The sequence below is a fragment of the Trematomus bernacchii genome, unplaced genomic scaffold, assembly GCF_902827165.1.
Source record: "Trematomus bernacchii unplaced genomic scaffold, fTreBer1.1, whole genome shotgun sequence".
In the NCBI taxonomy this organism is placed as follows: domain Eukaryota; kingdom Metazoa; phylum Chordata; class Actinopteri; order Perciformes; family Nototheniidae; genus Trematomus; species Trematomus bernacchii.
This window is the reverse complement of record NW_022987683.1, coordinates 410,813-426,829: the sequence shown is the minus strand read 5'-3', so window position 1 is coordinate 426,829 and position 16,017 is coordinate 410,813. Positions and strand designations below refer to the sequence as shown.

The 16,017-nt window shown below is 43.5% G+C and overlaps 1 protein-coding gene across 1 annotated transcript in view; it reads left to right on the top strand.

Annotated features, from left to right (window-relative positions):
* Nucleotides 1–13,194, top strand: part of nlgn2a (neuroligin 2a) — a 191,532-nt gene extending 178,338 nt beyond the window's left edge. The window contains exons 5-9 of the mRNA XM_034136426.1: nt 3,282–3,467; nt 7,641–7,906; nt 9,779–9,932; nt 10,849–11,215; nt 11,494–13,194. Of these exons, the coding sequence (XP_033992317.1) occupies nt 3,282–3,467; nt 7,641–7,906; nt 9,779–9,932; nt 10,849–11,215; nt 11,494–12,328 (1,808 nt within the window). The 3' untranslated portion in view covers nt 12,329–13,194. The remainder of the gene's footprint in view (nt 1–3,281; nt 3,468–7,640; nt 7,907–9,778; nt 9,933–10,848; nt 11,216–11,493) is intronic.
* The last annotated feature ends 2,823 nt before the right edge of the window (nt 13,195–16,017 follow it).

Below are 16,017 nucleotides of genomic sequence, written 5' to 3'. Positions count from 1 at the left end.
TTTGCATTTACCACAATAAATGTGCCGTGGTTTTGTAAACTCGTGTATGTCTCCTTGTCTTTCCGTTGTGGCCTACGAGCTACTCTCATAACAAAGAGTAAGTTATTTTTACCCGTTATAAACTACTACTGTTTGATGAGAAATCAAATCATGGTTTGCTATATATGAATTCAGGGAAGAAAGGATAGGCCTACTAAGTATTTCCATTAAACTTTATTTTTAGAAATGTACAAAATGAACATAAATATACATATATACACGGTATATCATCCATTCCTCCTCCTCTTGCCTGCGCACAGCCGGTGCGGTGCGGTGCCTTTTAGCACGACGCCTCAGTAGTAGTAGAAGTCCCGTCCCCGTCATGGATTGTCCGCCAGGATCTGGCTGGACGAAATCAAATGCAAATCACAAAATATTAGAGAAACTTAGTTGTTTTAGATTCGTTAGTAGTAGTTGTGTAATGAACAGCTTGCCTGCTAATATGCTAACCTAGCTTTGTTTACCTTGGTAGCTAACACGATATGAACGTTAGCTTGGAGGAAAGGCAACTATAATGCAGTGTAATAAAACTACTATGAACAAAAGCTAGTGGTTCATATTAGGCTAGCAATAACGTGTTTATAATTGCAATCGTATACGGGTATTCTGCTACCATACAATGTAACTTGCATGAATACATTGTTTTGCGCTAGCATACAGCTAGCCTCGTTAGCTACATGCAGTATATGTACGGTCACAATGTACGGTAAACCGGAGTATACTGTATGAGTATTCCGTGTGTGTGACTGCAGACATTCTCCTGCCATGACAAACATGTAAGGCCATCTGCTGACATTGTAGTTGATATATTTAAACGCTAGCAACGTAGCATCACAAAAATGTTTTTCTGACCAAAACTAGCTCAAGCTCCGTGTGTTAGATCGCTACGCCAGCTATAATGTAATTACGTTTCGCGACTGACCGGCAAATCACCCGCAGTATACTGTCAATAGGTATTTTGTGTGTGAATGCAGACATTCTCCTGCTATGAGATACATGTATGCAAGGCCATCTGCTGATATTAGAGTTGATATATGGAAACTCTAGCAACTTAGTTAGCACAGTTAGCACTGTGTCAATGGCTTAGCAGTCCAACACAGTTTACACATTTAAACAGTCTTGTTTGATAAATACACAAATAACAATGCAAACTTACAGGTTGTATACCCAGATCTTCCCCTGCTCCAAACGGTCCAAACAAGCTGTGCATATCCGGCCTCAAACTGGGCAATGTTTTTGGAAGCTTTCGTCTGTGAAATGCCGGTTCTTCGAACCTCTGGAGGAGGAACACGCCGCTGCTGGTGTGGCCATAGCTCTTCGGGATTGGTCCATTTCGTTCCGGGTACCGCATGACATCAGGCGGTACCCGGAACTAAATGGAAGACTCAAATGGGCAGTGACGTATCTCCAACGAGGCGTTTTGGGGAGGTATTTTCTGTGTTAGAGTTTTACTCGCTACAGGGTGTACTTTGAGGGTTTTGACTCTGCACACCGTTTACATGCATAAAAACCTTCATAACACACAAGGGGACGGGTAATAACCGGAAAAGCATGACATGGGAGCTTTAACAAATAAAAAACGGGATAATATTTCTTTATGTACAAAAGTTTGACAGTAGGTGTAGTACAAGTCCATGTAACATTAGAAGATGTAAAGTATATGTGTCCTATTGAACATGGACATATTGAATCTCTCAATGATACTGTACTGTATTCAGGCATACTTTATTTTTTTCATCTCAGAAACCTTTAAACACATTATTTTAAGCAACTGAGTTAAAACAGGGGTAAATAATACATTTATTGGGGACTATTTTCAGTTGCGGATTAATACACATTTCTGTCCTCTAGAGAGAATTTCTATTTATGTATTTGGGATTGAATCAAATCAAATTAAAGTGTCCATGTTCATATTAATGAATGAAAATATCACTCAATGTTTTGGGATGTGTTGAAATCACACAAATAGAATGCTACAAGTCTTATCCTTTACCAGGGAATTTAAACATTAAACCGTTTATTCTTAAATTATCATCCACGTTTAAAGGGGACCTATCATGCAAAATGTACTTTTTGATGTCTTTTATACATAAATATGTGTCCCCGGTGTGTCGGGGAACTCACGCAGCGTCAGAAAATAAAACCCTCTCTCTTTTCCTCCGTACCCAAATCTCTAAGAACGGGGCTACAACGGAACTGATCCAGATTTGTGTCCGATATGACGTAATATCGGAAATAATCCATGATATGGCGTTTCATCACGGCAGTATTTAGTTTAGACGGTAGCTGCCGGGTCCCGCATGAGCTCCGCCCCCTCCTTTTTTTTAATATAAAGCTTTATACCCAAAATCAGCACTTTTGAAACAGGAAGTCAAATAGAGGGATATGAGGCATGGCTAGAATGGGTGATCTGTTTGGTATTTTGAGCAAAACACTTCATAGACATGTTTTTTATATATTTGTATATATCTGAGACCTATTGCCTAAAAATAGCATGATAGGTGCACTTTAAAGGATATCACATCATATTTTGGCTTCCAAGACATTTTTCCTTGAAGGCATTTTAAAATGTCACAGTAGGAAAATGAATGACGTCTGATTTTCATTTAGCTCCTCCTGTTTTCCTGGTGCTGTGCATGCTGCTCACTTTCACACTGTACCATGGCATGCTGGGAAACTTAAGTAACATCTGTGCTTTCTCTCCTGTGACAAGTCAGAAAGTCTGCTGCCTAAAAAAAGCCAAAGGAAAATCATTTAACTTAAAAAGAGTTATGTTTTCTCATGCCGAAAATGGTTGGTTAAGAAAAGTTATTTTACTCCCAAAAAAAGAAGAAAGACATTGCACAATCCTGATTCCAAGCATGATGTGTCATCACTTGTAATCCAGTTATGGGTGTGGTTCAGATTGGGGTCACCTATATTTCTGGGGCTGCTGTACTGTAAGTGGCTTTGTGTCCCTGCTCAATGCCATTAGAGTAAATGTCATTAAGAGAGGAGCTGAGATAGCAAGTTCGTCTCTCGCTCACTTCGCTTTCTCTGTCTGTTGCTCCTGGTGTTGGTGAATGACGATGTTGCGCACACGCTCAAACATATATGCAAATCCCTCACAGTCAGAAGATGATCTACAGGCCAAAGTAGGGAACATTTGCCAGACAGGTACTAAATGTCCTGATACTAACGTCCTCTTGTCTCTCTCTTTATCCTCCTCCCATCCCTTTTCCCTCTTGAATATCCTCTCCCAGGCTTCCTCAGTACCGGCGATCAGTCTGCTAAGGGGAACTACGGCCTGCTGGACCAGATTCAGGCCCTGCGCTGGCTCAACGAGAACATCGGTCACTTCGGAGGAGACCCAGAGAGGATCACCATCTTCGGCTCCGGAGCTGGGGCGTCCTGCGTCAACCTCCTCATCCTCTCGCACCACTCGGAAGGTAATTAGAGACTCACTGTGTTTGTGTCTCACCATTTGTTTTAATAGAAAAACTACCGTGCAGCATCTTCCCACTGGTCACAAAATGGTGATGTTAATAGTCTCGGTCCAACCCTGAAAATGACTGTTTTTGACAAACGGATTGTGGTTGGTTGCATGAATTCCACCTGATCCATTAATGTTAAAGCTGAGATCATTCCTCGCTAATCCCCGCACATCCACAATGCATATTTACTGGGAAAAGATGGCAATGCACACCTTCATGTCCCATTCGACCTTGAAAACTCTAAACAAAAAATGTGTGATCCTGTATCTGTCGCTGGAATGACTCGCTCTCTATTTAAACATCATTGTTCCTTTATACAGCCTTTGGCTATTTCATGACCCGTGTAAATGTAATCATAGCAGCAAGGTCCTGTCCCATGTGGTCAGATGGAGACTCTGCGAGCAGCATCTAGCGCAGAAATCGTTAAGTCCTGTGATGTTCGCTTGACACCTCTATCCTCGGAGGAAAACACTGCACATCCTTTGAACTGAAGAATTTGAGCAGTCATGTGTCTAATAAGCGAGTCCAGGTTTGATTCAGGTTGTGTCGTACATGTCTGCGGAGGATGAATCCCCAACATTTCCCCACATTACCTGAGTATGCGAGCGCTCCTGGCTCTGTTAACGGTCCACCGCTCTGCAGCAGAGAGGCTCTACCTCGGTCGAAAGAAACCTACATCCGTCTGACCTCGTGCTCCCCATTACCAACAGCACACCCCGAGGGCTAAGTGTTAACATTGCACCACCAAAAGAGAGACGCCTACGGACCGATCCACTTTGATCTGAATTGAGATCAGTGTGGCTGCCGACCCGCAGCCAAACGGTCACGCACTCGACGCCTTTGATCATGCCGTTCTTGAAGCTGCCCTCCTCAAATCGTAACTCGACACTGCTCAAGGACTCTCTCTCAATATCGCTCTCCTCTATTCATTCACAAACCGCGTAGGACAGACACAGGGAAGAAACGGTGGATAGAGAGATTCAAGAGAGCGTGTTCACAAAACCTCACATCTGTTTCGATCCTCTCTGTGTTTGTGTGTATCTAAGTGTGTTTGTTTGTGTCTGAAGCACCAAGCAGACGCCTCTAACTTTGACTCATTCTGTCTGTGTAAATCTGCTGTAATAACAAATGTGTGTTGTCAAAGCTCCAGTGAGCATCTGTGCTGCTGTGTCACTGTGTCCATTTATCCCAGCCTCTATAATTACACTGATGTCTGCCTACCCTTCATATTAACCCAGCACACCCAACCTTTCTCCACTCATCGGCAGGTGACCCAATTAGCCGTGAGCAACCTCCCATAACCCCAATTATTTGATATTGATATCATAACAGGGGCCATGCATAGTGTGTGGAAAGTTTTAACTTATTTCTGTGATGTCTATAATACAATATAAACATACTTATACTGCATTATATTATGCGTTTTACTTTCAAGTTATAAGCACTTGTAAATATCTATATCTCAGGATAGCTAATGGATAAGCCATTATAAAAAGATGATGTTTTATGGGAATTATTATATGCTTTAATTCCTGCAAAAACAAATGTCATGGACTGACTAGCAATTGAAGTCATTCAAATGTTCAATGTTTCATTATAAAGCATTTTGTATATGTATGAGCAACCCAGTCTCACGGCATTTTGTGTTATAGTCACGAAATTAATTTAATCTAGTGATTCGTGTTCACCAACACGATTTTTGCATTTGTTTCGTGTCACACAGAACTATTTTAAAAGCAATGTATTTCTATTGGTAGTATGTTTCGTGCCTGCACCACGTCTTTTTGTCCGGTCGGGTCTTGGAATACCAGAAGCTGTGTGGTTCATAAAACATTTTCTTACTCAATATCTTACCCTAAGCCTAACCCTTTTATTTTAAGTTGTATAATGTCTGAGTTTTTTTGCCGTCCGCGAGGAAAAGAAATGTGACTCAGAGCCTCAGAATACTGACATCTGTATTTTTTGTCATCTTTTTTTCCTTCTAATTTGTTATTATTTGGTGCAGGCACGAAACATACTACCAATAGAAATACATTGCTTCTAAAATCGTTCTGTGTCAGAATATTGAAATCTGTATTTTTTTTTATCTGTTTTTCCTTCTAATTTGTTATTATTTACATTGCTTTTAAAATTGTTCTGTGTGACACGAAAAAAATGGCGAAATCGTGTTGGTGAACACGAATCAATAGATTAATTTCGTGACTATAACACGAAATGCCGTGAGACTGTGTTGGTATGAGTGCTTATAACTTTGTAAACAGTGCTATAAGCAGTAAATAATTTCAAGTGTGTTTCTAATGCATTCGAGAAAATATCACATTCTTTCCTTAAGTTTCTGTGTTTAGGAATCAAAATATGGAAAGAGCAAATATTAAAAAATGAACTCCAGTGTCGAGAATTAGCATTAACATTAGCATGACTGCTAACCATGCCTTTTTGAGGTTATTAGCATCTCTAGAAAGCAACATTTAAACCACCTTGTATATGATATTTTGTAACTCGAAATGACATATGAAGTCAAATCATATCTCAGAAGCATACTATATTATGCCACTCTTGTCTTTGCATAAGGTATGAAGCCTGAGTCAGGATGGTTAGTCTACAGTAGCTTAACATAAAGGCAGAGAAGAAAGGTAAACAGCTAGCTTGGCTTTACACTAAAATACACATCTCTAGCTTAGTTAGCTCCCAGCTCCATGTCTGTTCTTAACACACAGTACAGACACAAGTGTGGAATACATTTCATTTAACTCTAGAAAAGTAAATGAAGTTTATTGATGATGTAGTATTTCTCAGATGGCCTATGTGCACTGGCTATCTTGCTTGCTTGTTTATTTTCAGATAGCAACCAGCCATTGACACTCATTGTAGCTCAATTATATGTTTTCAGGGACCCCCCCCCCCCCCCCCCTTTTAGCAGCAGACAGACCCTAACGGTTGGGAAAGCCTGTATTAACCCCTTGTCTCCTGTTGCTGACAACCAACCCCCCTCACCCCGCCACCAGTCCATTCTCATGCCTCCGCTTTTGTCATCAACCCATCGTCACCATCCGCATCTAACACCAGCCCTCTAGACGCCGCCTGTCTGTCATTCTCCCCCCCTCTCCCCCGCCAGGGACACCAGGTAAGGAGTCTGTCATCCCCACCCTTTAGGGACACCAATCATGTCACCTACACGCCGTCGCAAATCAAAAACGACAGCAGGCACGCACAGGATGGATGGCAGGAGGGAAGTGGTAGACAGGACGGAGAGAGGGGTTATAAGTGATGCTGATATGATAAAGGGGGGAGACATCACCCAAAGTATCCTGTATTTAAGGGAAGAGGTGGAGACATTCTAACATTATTGAGGAAGAATATAGTAGCCAAATCTAGCTAAGTACTGAGCGGCAAAGGCTCTCTTATTTTGAATTAAATAATAGCGTCTTTTTCGGTGCAGATGTGTAGGTATAGCTGTTTCCGAGCTGCTTCTTACTATAATTGATTTCCAGGGAAAGAAGGCTCTGCAGCTCTGCTTAATAATTAACTGACCAATCTTCAGCCCAAGAGAGGGAAGAGAAAGAAAAAGGGGAGCGCGAGAGGAAAGGAGTGAGTCAGGCGGCCTCTTAACGAGCCACTTGAGTGGTTCAAACAGCACCGGAAAGGCAGAACCATGGAGACGGAGAGAGACAAAGAGGAAGAGGGGGAGGGAGGAACACAGCCAGGGAGAGTGAGAGAAGAAACAGCTAGCACGAAAAAGAGGAAAATGGCTCTCTTGACGTCTCAGATGAGCTTATTCCCAGTCTGGCTTCTTTTGTAGCCCTGTAGCATGCTCTATTCGAGGTGCTTTGGGTCTGTAGTGACGTAATGCCTCAGCCAACTGTATTCCAGTGAGAATAATCAGATGAAAAAGTCAAATTGGAAGTTTTTTTTTATAAAGGGTAATTCTTTTAGTGGAAAAAGAGATGTGCGATATTCATATCAAGAAGTCTCTCTTAACAGAGAACGTTTCCATCCTGCCGGCAAAAAACAAATGTGGTGGGAAAAGCACATGACATTTAGAGAGATCACCCAATATTTGTAAACGCTGTTGGTCATATTCACCCCTTCATACAGTATTATAATCCTCTTTTTCTTTCATATCCTCAGGTCTGTTCCACAGGGCCATAGCTCAGAGTGGAACAGCCATCTCCAGCTGGTCTGTCAACTACCAGCCCCTCAAGTACACAAAGATCCTGGCCCGGAAGGTGGGCTGCACGTACACAGAGACGGCCGACCTGGTCGACTGCCTGAGGCGCAAGAACTTCCGGGAGCTGGTGGACCAGGACATCCAGCCAGCCCGCTACCACATCGCCTTTGGCCCCGTGGTGGACGGAGACGTGGTGCCCGACGACCCTGAGATCCTCATGCAGCAGGTGAGGGTCTACCATGCAAAGAGAACATGGAGAACTTGTTGAAAGAGGTGTGACCTTTCCACAGAGTTAGGGTCTGGCTGTGACATTTAGCAGCTGGTGTGACCTCGTATCCTAAAACGCTGAAACACACTGCCTCGGTGGTAGATTCTATACCCATGGCTCACCACTTATTTTTGCTTGTTATCCCATACATACAAATCATTGTGTACTTGCAAATCCTTGGGGAGTTGAGGGTGGAGGACCTTGACGCTCGTGAACTATCAACAGGCTCGTGAACTATCAACAGGAGGGCGGGGGGGCCTCGCTGCGGGGAAGCAGTGTGTGGACCTGTCAGCGCAATTTACATGATGCCGAATTTAACAAACACATTTAAATAATTGGTTTAAACGGCATAATAATAAGGACGATCGTCCGTTCTGTGATTCTCCAGAACACACATGTTATGATATTAGGGTGATGAGATGAGATCGATGAGATGAGATGATGATGATGATGATGATGAGATGAGATGAGACTGAGATGAGATCGCTGTCCCTTTGAGAGAGAGAGAGAGAGGGTTGTGGCTTGTGCATGTGCGTGTGTGGATGGTAGAGCGAGAGTGACGGAGCGTGTGTATGTTTCTGGAAGTGAAACGAGGCAGCAGAAAACAGAGGTCTGTGATGTATTTTGTGAAACAGAAGAACAGCTAAATAAATGCAACGGCCTCCCAAGAAGAGCTCGCCGACAGGAAAGTTCAACACACAGATGGCCAGTCCGCCCCTTTGTAGCATGTTATTTCAATGAGAGATGAGCAGATCGCCACTGGGCTTTCAGCTAAAGACACAGCCACGCAAAAACTGTGGCATTTGTACAGCTCCTTATGGGTACTGCAATTTGTGCTTTCCTCTGTGGTGAAACGTTCAGCCCTGCACCACGGAGGAAAGCGGCAGAAAGTCACCTGGACAGAGCGGGGCTGCGTTGCGTGCATGTCTTCCGCTCTGGTGGCGGTCTCGTTCAGGATCCGAAAATACAATTAAAATATTTTGTACACTTATTCCACTTATTCCTAGTGTGCCACTGGTTACGGTGCCGCGTGCCAATGGTGGCACGCGTGCCAGGGGTTGCCGACCCCTGCCATACAGTATTACACAAGGACACAGGGAAGATAAGGAATAGTCCAAAAGATACAAATAAAACCTTCTGATTTCATATTTAGTTATTTGTCATTCTTATTTTGCTATTCTTAATTGCTTTTACTTGTAAGCTCTATAAGTTCTTAATACTCACAATTAACATCAGTTGTTTACATTTCTCACATAAGGGTAAAAAAATGAGACGGACTGAGGGAAAGTATTATAAAGAAATGCAGTCCTAATACAAAAAGTGATTTGTTCCAATATACTATTATGATTATTATCATATAATGGATACGGTATAATTGGATAAATGTAATATAAATGTATCTAAACTGGATTTATTTTCCTGGTTTCTTACTTTTATTATGATAAATACTTTATTGCTTTCACGATAGACCAAAATGACATCATCTTAACATGCAACAATAACTCAAACCTGAAACATATGTTCTTAAGAAAGAAAGAAAGAAAAAATTGCATTATTTTGGGAAAATTACATTAAAAGCTCATTATGTCAGACTGCTGCTGCCCCTATTTTAAGTGATACTCCTTCACCTTGTCCCTGTTTTTTACTGAGCTTGTAGTTATTGTCCCACAACCAAAGCTATACATCAACACTATTGGCATAGATATCACATACAAGTAGGAAAAAAGCTGATTTGACTTTACAAATGCACAAAACAAAGTCGTGTTTAGCAGCCTTCATAATTGTACTGAATTCAGCCCTCAACATGTTCTTCCCCTCTTGCACCACCAGGGGGAGTTCCTCAACTATGACATCCTGATAGGAGTGAACCAAGGCGAGGGGCTGAAGTTTGTGGACGACAGTGAGGACAACGACGGCATCACAGCTGCTGCTTTCGACTACACCATCTCCAACTTCGTGGACAACCTCTACGGCTACCCTGAAGGTAGGGACTGTCGACATTGTACTCCATCCAGGATGTAATGTACTCTCTCTGAGTGTACCACCTCTAAGATGACACCCCCATGTAATGAAACCTTCCTGGGGTCCACACACACACAACTCAAATGAAAGGATAAATTGCCAAAATAAAAATAACTTAAAGTTCTAAAAGTATCAGTTACAGAATAAATGATTAGCACAAAAGTGGCCTAAACAATTTAATAAATACTGTACTATTCCCTGGTAGATGAGTGTGTTACACACTATGAAAAAAAAGGGGTTCATATTCTGTTATTCATCATTACAATATAGGCTTTCTAAAAAAATAAAAATACAAAAACATCGTCACAACTCCCATTGGAATCAAATGTTTTTAAACACAATATGTGGGCAAAGAATGAGAAAAAGAGATACAATGTGAGCCCGGCAAAGAGCACCAACCAAGACAGGCATGCTAAAGAGATTGCCTATCATCGAGATGATCTTTCACCGTGGTGGGTCTGTGCTTTGGCCTTTGAGACTCCGTGGGCACTAATGCCGTCTCTCATCATCCCCCAGGCAGCTCCCAATCACAGTGCTGTTGTTCTCCACAGATCAGCCTGCAAAGCCCTCACAGCGGGCCACAGTCAAAATACAGACGCATTTTGATAATGCAGTCACGCTTCCTCTCAAGTGCCTGTCACTCATTCTTCTCTACGAGAGGCGTATTTACGCTTTTGCCCTTTGTGTCACTATTTGACTCAGTTGTATCTATCACACATGCATACAAACACTCTTTACCTGTCATTCCAGTTCTTTGTACTTCTATGAAAATATTCTATCCATGTCAACACTTTTCTCTCAACTTATCACAATTTTCTCTTTTCCCCCCTTCCCCTTGTTTTTCCTGTCCCTTTCCCTTCCCGCATCTTATCCTCCAGGCAAAGACATCCTGAGGGAGACTATCAAATTCATGTACACAGACTGGGCAGACAGAGACAATGGCGATATGCGAAGGAAGACCCTCTTAGCGCTGTTCACAGACCACCAGTGGGTGGCGCCGGCAGTGGCCACCGCCAAACTCCACGCCGAGTTTCAGTCTCCGGTTTACTTTTACACATTTTACCACCACTGCCAGACGGAGACGCGCCCCGAATGGGCCGATGCCGCACATGGAGATGAGATACCGTACGTATTTGGCGTGCCCATGATCGGTGCTACGGATCTGTTCCCATGCAACTTCTCGAAGAACGACGTGATGCTGAGTGCCGTGGTCATGACTTACTGGACCAACTTCGCCAAGACTGGGTAGGTCTTTCTGATGATTTTGATTTCATAACGGTATATTAAAATGTCTCTTTTTGCGTTGTAGTGCAAATGCAGGATAGACTAGCTAGGGGTAGGGCCTCTTCAGTTGTAGAGTAGTGTCTTTCTTTCTTTCTGTTTACTAACCAGATGTCGGTAGAGTTTCTAAAAGCTAAGTGTCCTGAGTCTGAAAGGTTTTTTCAGATGTCAACACAATTATTACATACTTTGAACCAGATTGATACAAATATTGACGATATGTCCCCTCTCTCCTCCACTAGGGACCCCAACCTGCCAGTCCCTCAGGACACCAAGTTCATTCACACAAAGCCCAACCGCTTTGAAGAGGTCATCTGGACCAAGTTCAACTCCAAGGACAAGCAGTACCTCCACATTGGCTTAAAGCCTCGTGTTAGGGACAACTACAGGGCCAACAAGGTGGCTTTCTGGCTGGAGTTAGTCCCCCATCTCCACAGTCTACATGAGGAGCTCTTCCCCACAACCACCCGTTCTCCGTCGGGTCCTGGCTCAGGCAGCCAGAGACCCTGGCCAAGAACACCGGGCCCTCGCACCACGCGTCACCCCTACCCTACCTTCCCCTCTGATCCGGAGCCTTATGGTTCGGAGCGTCCACGGCAGGAGCTTTTCCCCGGAGACACCCGGGACTATTCGACTGAGCTGAGTGTGACAGTCGCTGTGGGGGCGTCACTGCTCTTCCTCAACATCCTGGCCTTTGCCGCACTTTACTACAAGCGTGACAAGCGGCACGAGATGCGACGACACCGGCTGTCTCCCCAACGGGGCGGGCCAGCCAATGATCTGGCTCACAGCCAGGAGGAGGAGATCATGTCGCTGCAGATGAAGCACTCGGAGCACGACCCTCACCACGACATGGAGCCTCTCCGGCCCCACGACATCCTACGACCCGCCTGCCCGCCAGACTACACGCTGGCGCTGCGCCGTGCCCCCGACGACGTGCCGCTGATGACGCCTAACACCATCACCATGATCCCCAGTACCATCACTGGCATGCAGCCTCTTCATGCCTTCAACACGTTCCCCTCCACCGGCCACAACAACACCCTGCCCCATCCCCACTCCACCACCAGGGTATAGTAGGGACTAAGGACCAGAGATACTGGCTCGAGAAGGGAGGCCTCTGGATTTGGGCCTTTGTTCTGTTCTCTTATACTCTCTCTCCAAAAACAACTCCACCTCCTCCATCATGCTGTCAAACTTAGCAGCTCCACTGGTGGCGTGTGGAGAAGCAACTGAACTGCATGGCAGCAGATGATCAGTTAAGGGGTGACTCAGATCTCTCAAAGATACTTTCTTCAAAGGTCTGCTCTTTCTCGACTGAAGCCCCCTGACATTTGTCAGAAGGACGAATGCTTTTTTCGACCCATGCAGTTTCCATCATCTTCTTCTTTTCGCTCCCTGGTGTGTTATGTGCATATATTGTTCTCTTTTCTACATCTGTGTCTCCTTCCCTGCTTTGTTCCTCTCATTCGACATGTGGTTCTCTCCCTCTCCCTAGCGCTCCTTTGCTCTAAGGACTCACAAGCAGCTGAGCTGTAGGAGTGGGCATAGAGTACATACAGTAATCACATAGCTATGAAAACATTGATATCTGATACTTTCATTACTACCAGCATTCTTTGTGCCAAGTATGTACTACTGTGTTTGCATCGAGGGAGAAAAAAACTAAAGAAGATTCTCCAGTATTCCTATTTACTGTCAATGAACAGATGCTGTGTGTTCTCATGACAAAGTGCCAAACTGGCCCTTGATTGTGTTTTATTCTTTCTCACATCTTCTGTTCTCTTTTTTTTTTCAAGCATTTGTTTAATTGTTGTTTTTTGTGGAAAGATCTTTTTGCTGAAAATATAGATATAGAGAAATGATATTATATATAGTTATATATAAATGTGTACAAAGGAGAAAGTATATAAATGGGTTTTCTCAGTGGGGATCTATGCATGAATTATTTTTAAAGAGGATGACGGGGGCGGGGGGGCGGGGAGGACACTGTATCTGTCAATGCACGTTTCCCAAATCTAATCAAATCATATCGGTCCACTCTGGATATCTTGTTTTATCTCACAGATCAAAAGCAACACAGAAGATCCTGTAGTATCCCTTCACGTCCAAACATTTATTATTAAAAAAAAAAGAGTAATCGCCACAAATCTCATGAGCTGTTGAACAACTCTTCCAATCATGTTCTCCTATATGACGTTAGTTAGAGGGTTTTTCTCCCACAAGGTGTGAAACCACGCTAACCATCCTACAGGAGCTACTTTTTCTTCCCATCTGTATGAAGACGATCGTTTTTTTAGGGAACCAAATCTGTCGTTGTAGCTTGCCTGTACAGAATTATTTTTGTATTTCAGTAAGGGTGAGAAACAAAACAGAAACAGGCAGCCTTTGCTCTTTAGCGTACACCGTCCTCCTGTCTGCACCCCTATTTCCAGCACATGCATATTCTGTTTCATTTGTGCCTGTTGTCAGAACTGTTTAACATGGGCGTCAGTGGGCCCTAATTAAACAGCAATGACATAGAGAGGCAGACAGGCAGGATCCCCCCTGTGGTAAAAAAACGTAGAGCTCCGTCCTGCTGCGTACGCCAACATCCCGCTCCATATCTACAGCACTTACTCCCCTCCCACTGATTTCTTGCACCCATATTGCGGTGATCGCCCGCGACCGACTCCCTGCCGTGACCGCAAAACTCAGAAACACCTGACTTCACTGTGTCAGCTGCGTTCCACACAATTTCTGACCTCAGTTCAGCTCTCACATTCAAGGGTTAATTCACTAAGCGTGTGACTTTTTTTGTGTTGTAAATTAAACTTTAAGCACACTGAGGGTAACCGTGGCCTGCATCGCAGAGCTGCAAGATGAAAAAGGGGTTTGGATCTCCTAAACAGGGTAAAAGCAACACAGTGGACAGCTGCTGTCTCTGATTCTGCTCCTTTCTTTGGAGTAAGAGTGTGCAGGCCAACAGCGATTCCCCTCACCTCCTCCAATTCTCTGCTGGATCTCAAAAATGGGTCATCTCTGGTTAGTACAGTACGTTAATGAACTGTTGTTTGAGCCCACAGGAACACATGGTAGCCTACGTCTAGTATGGGAGAAGTCACTGGTGCTGTCTTTGCTTGTGCCCTAGCTTTAGCCTGTTTGTTTGTTTTCTATTTTATTACTGCCTACCAGGGTAGCGGGGAGGGCTGGAGAGGAGGAGATATACCTGGCTGCTCCTGTCAGAGATTTTGTAAGCCCGCTGAAAAGGAATTGTGCACAATGTAAAACACAAAACAACTGACTTGGGTGTGCTGCCCGTGGATAAATGCTGTGGAACAGATGATGGACAGCGAGGGGAAAGGTGCACGCTGCGGAAAATAAACTTCGGGAGGAAATAGGAAAAAGACTTAGCAGCCTTATATGTAGAAATCACAGGAGGATGAACTAATCATTAGCAAATAAAGACATTCAAAGGCATGACCATCTTTCTACCCACAATGTTTGACAGGAGGATACCCTGCTCATCGTCCCATGGAGGGACTGATGGGTGTAATCAGACCCATATGAACCCTTTTCTACTCACTGCTGCAGATAATGAGGCAGTGAGTGGTTGTGAGGTTAACCTCACCACAACACAGCTACAATGACACCATCAGAGGTGAAAACAGCAACAAGGTCTTCAGTTTGTCTGTTTTCCCCTGTCTATTTTATAAGCTAACACTGGAGGGCAGCGTTGAGGCGGCTTCACTGCAGTCAACCCACTCTGAGGAATCTGGATGTGTGAAGAAAAGCGCCCAAACTGGACAGCAGGACAGACAGACACTCAACATCTGGAAGAAGATCAAAACTGTACATTTTTATGTGTAAGAATCAAACAGACAAAATATTTGTAAATATTAAGTTTCTTGTTTGTTTTTTCTTTTTTTCTTTTTGAGTGAATGAATGAAATGCTTACTTTGTGACAACAAAAAGACAACAGGTGCAGTTTGCAAAAAAAAAGGGCCACCAGCTTGAGGTTTCACATCGACTGCTTGCCGACATCCCTTTCATGCCATTCAAAAATGACCTTTCCCTTTACTTTGTGTCATGTTGCCCATTATCACGTGGGTATCCTGTAGCATCCTGATTCATTAGCCACTGTAGCAGAAATTCATCTCCACTGCAGCCCACACACGACAGAGGGCCCCAGACTCTGTAGTTAGTTTGAATATTACAATTAAAAAAAATATATAGTTTAAGTCTTGTTTGTCTGAGGTTGTAGTAGAGGGGGTCAATTACTCTGCATTTTGTTATTCTCTTTTTGGTTTAAGCTTTAGCAAACTATTATTTAGGGATATGATCCAACTATTGTCCTGATGAATGTGTGAGGGATTTAACTTCAAAGTATTTATGGAGGCTAAGAGCACTGATAAAAGCAAACTAACCTAGGACCTGGCGTTTGAACAATGGTCAAGACACTAAACACAAAGACAGTTCAATGTTAGCTCACTTCACATGTAGCAGTGTTAACCTGTGGCCCCTAAACACGTGGGCCCACATGAGGGCTTTGATACCAAGATGCCTCACAGAGTAATGAGATCACACAGCTGGGCTGACCTTTTCCCTACACTCACTGTGTTGCATTGTGATCATGGAGGTTGTGTGGACCATTTGATGTAGCAGTGAACAGTTTCATCTTCATAACCGTGAAGAAAGGGAGGACATTTTAAGTAAATCTCAAAAAGGCCAGTGCACTTAGAGAGGTTGAATGTGTGTGTTTAGCGGTGGATCAGACTGGATGTATG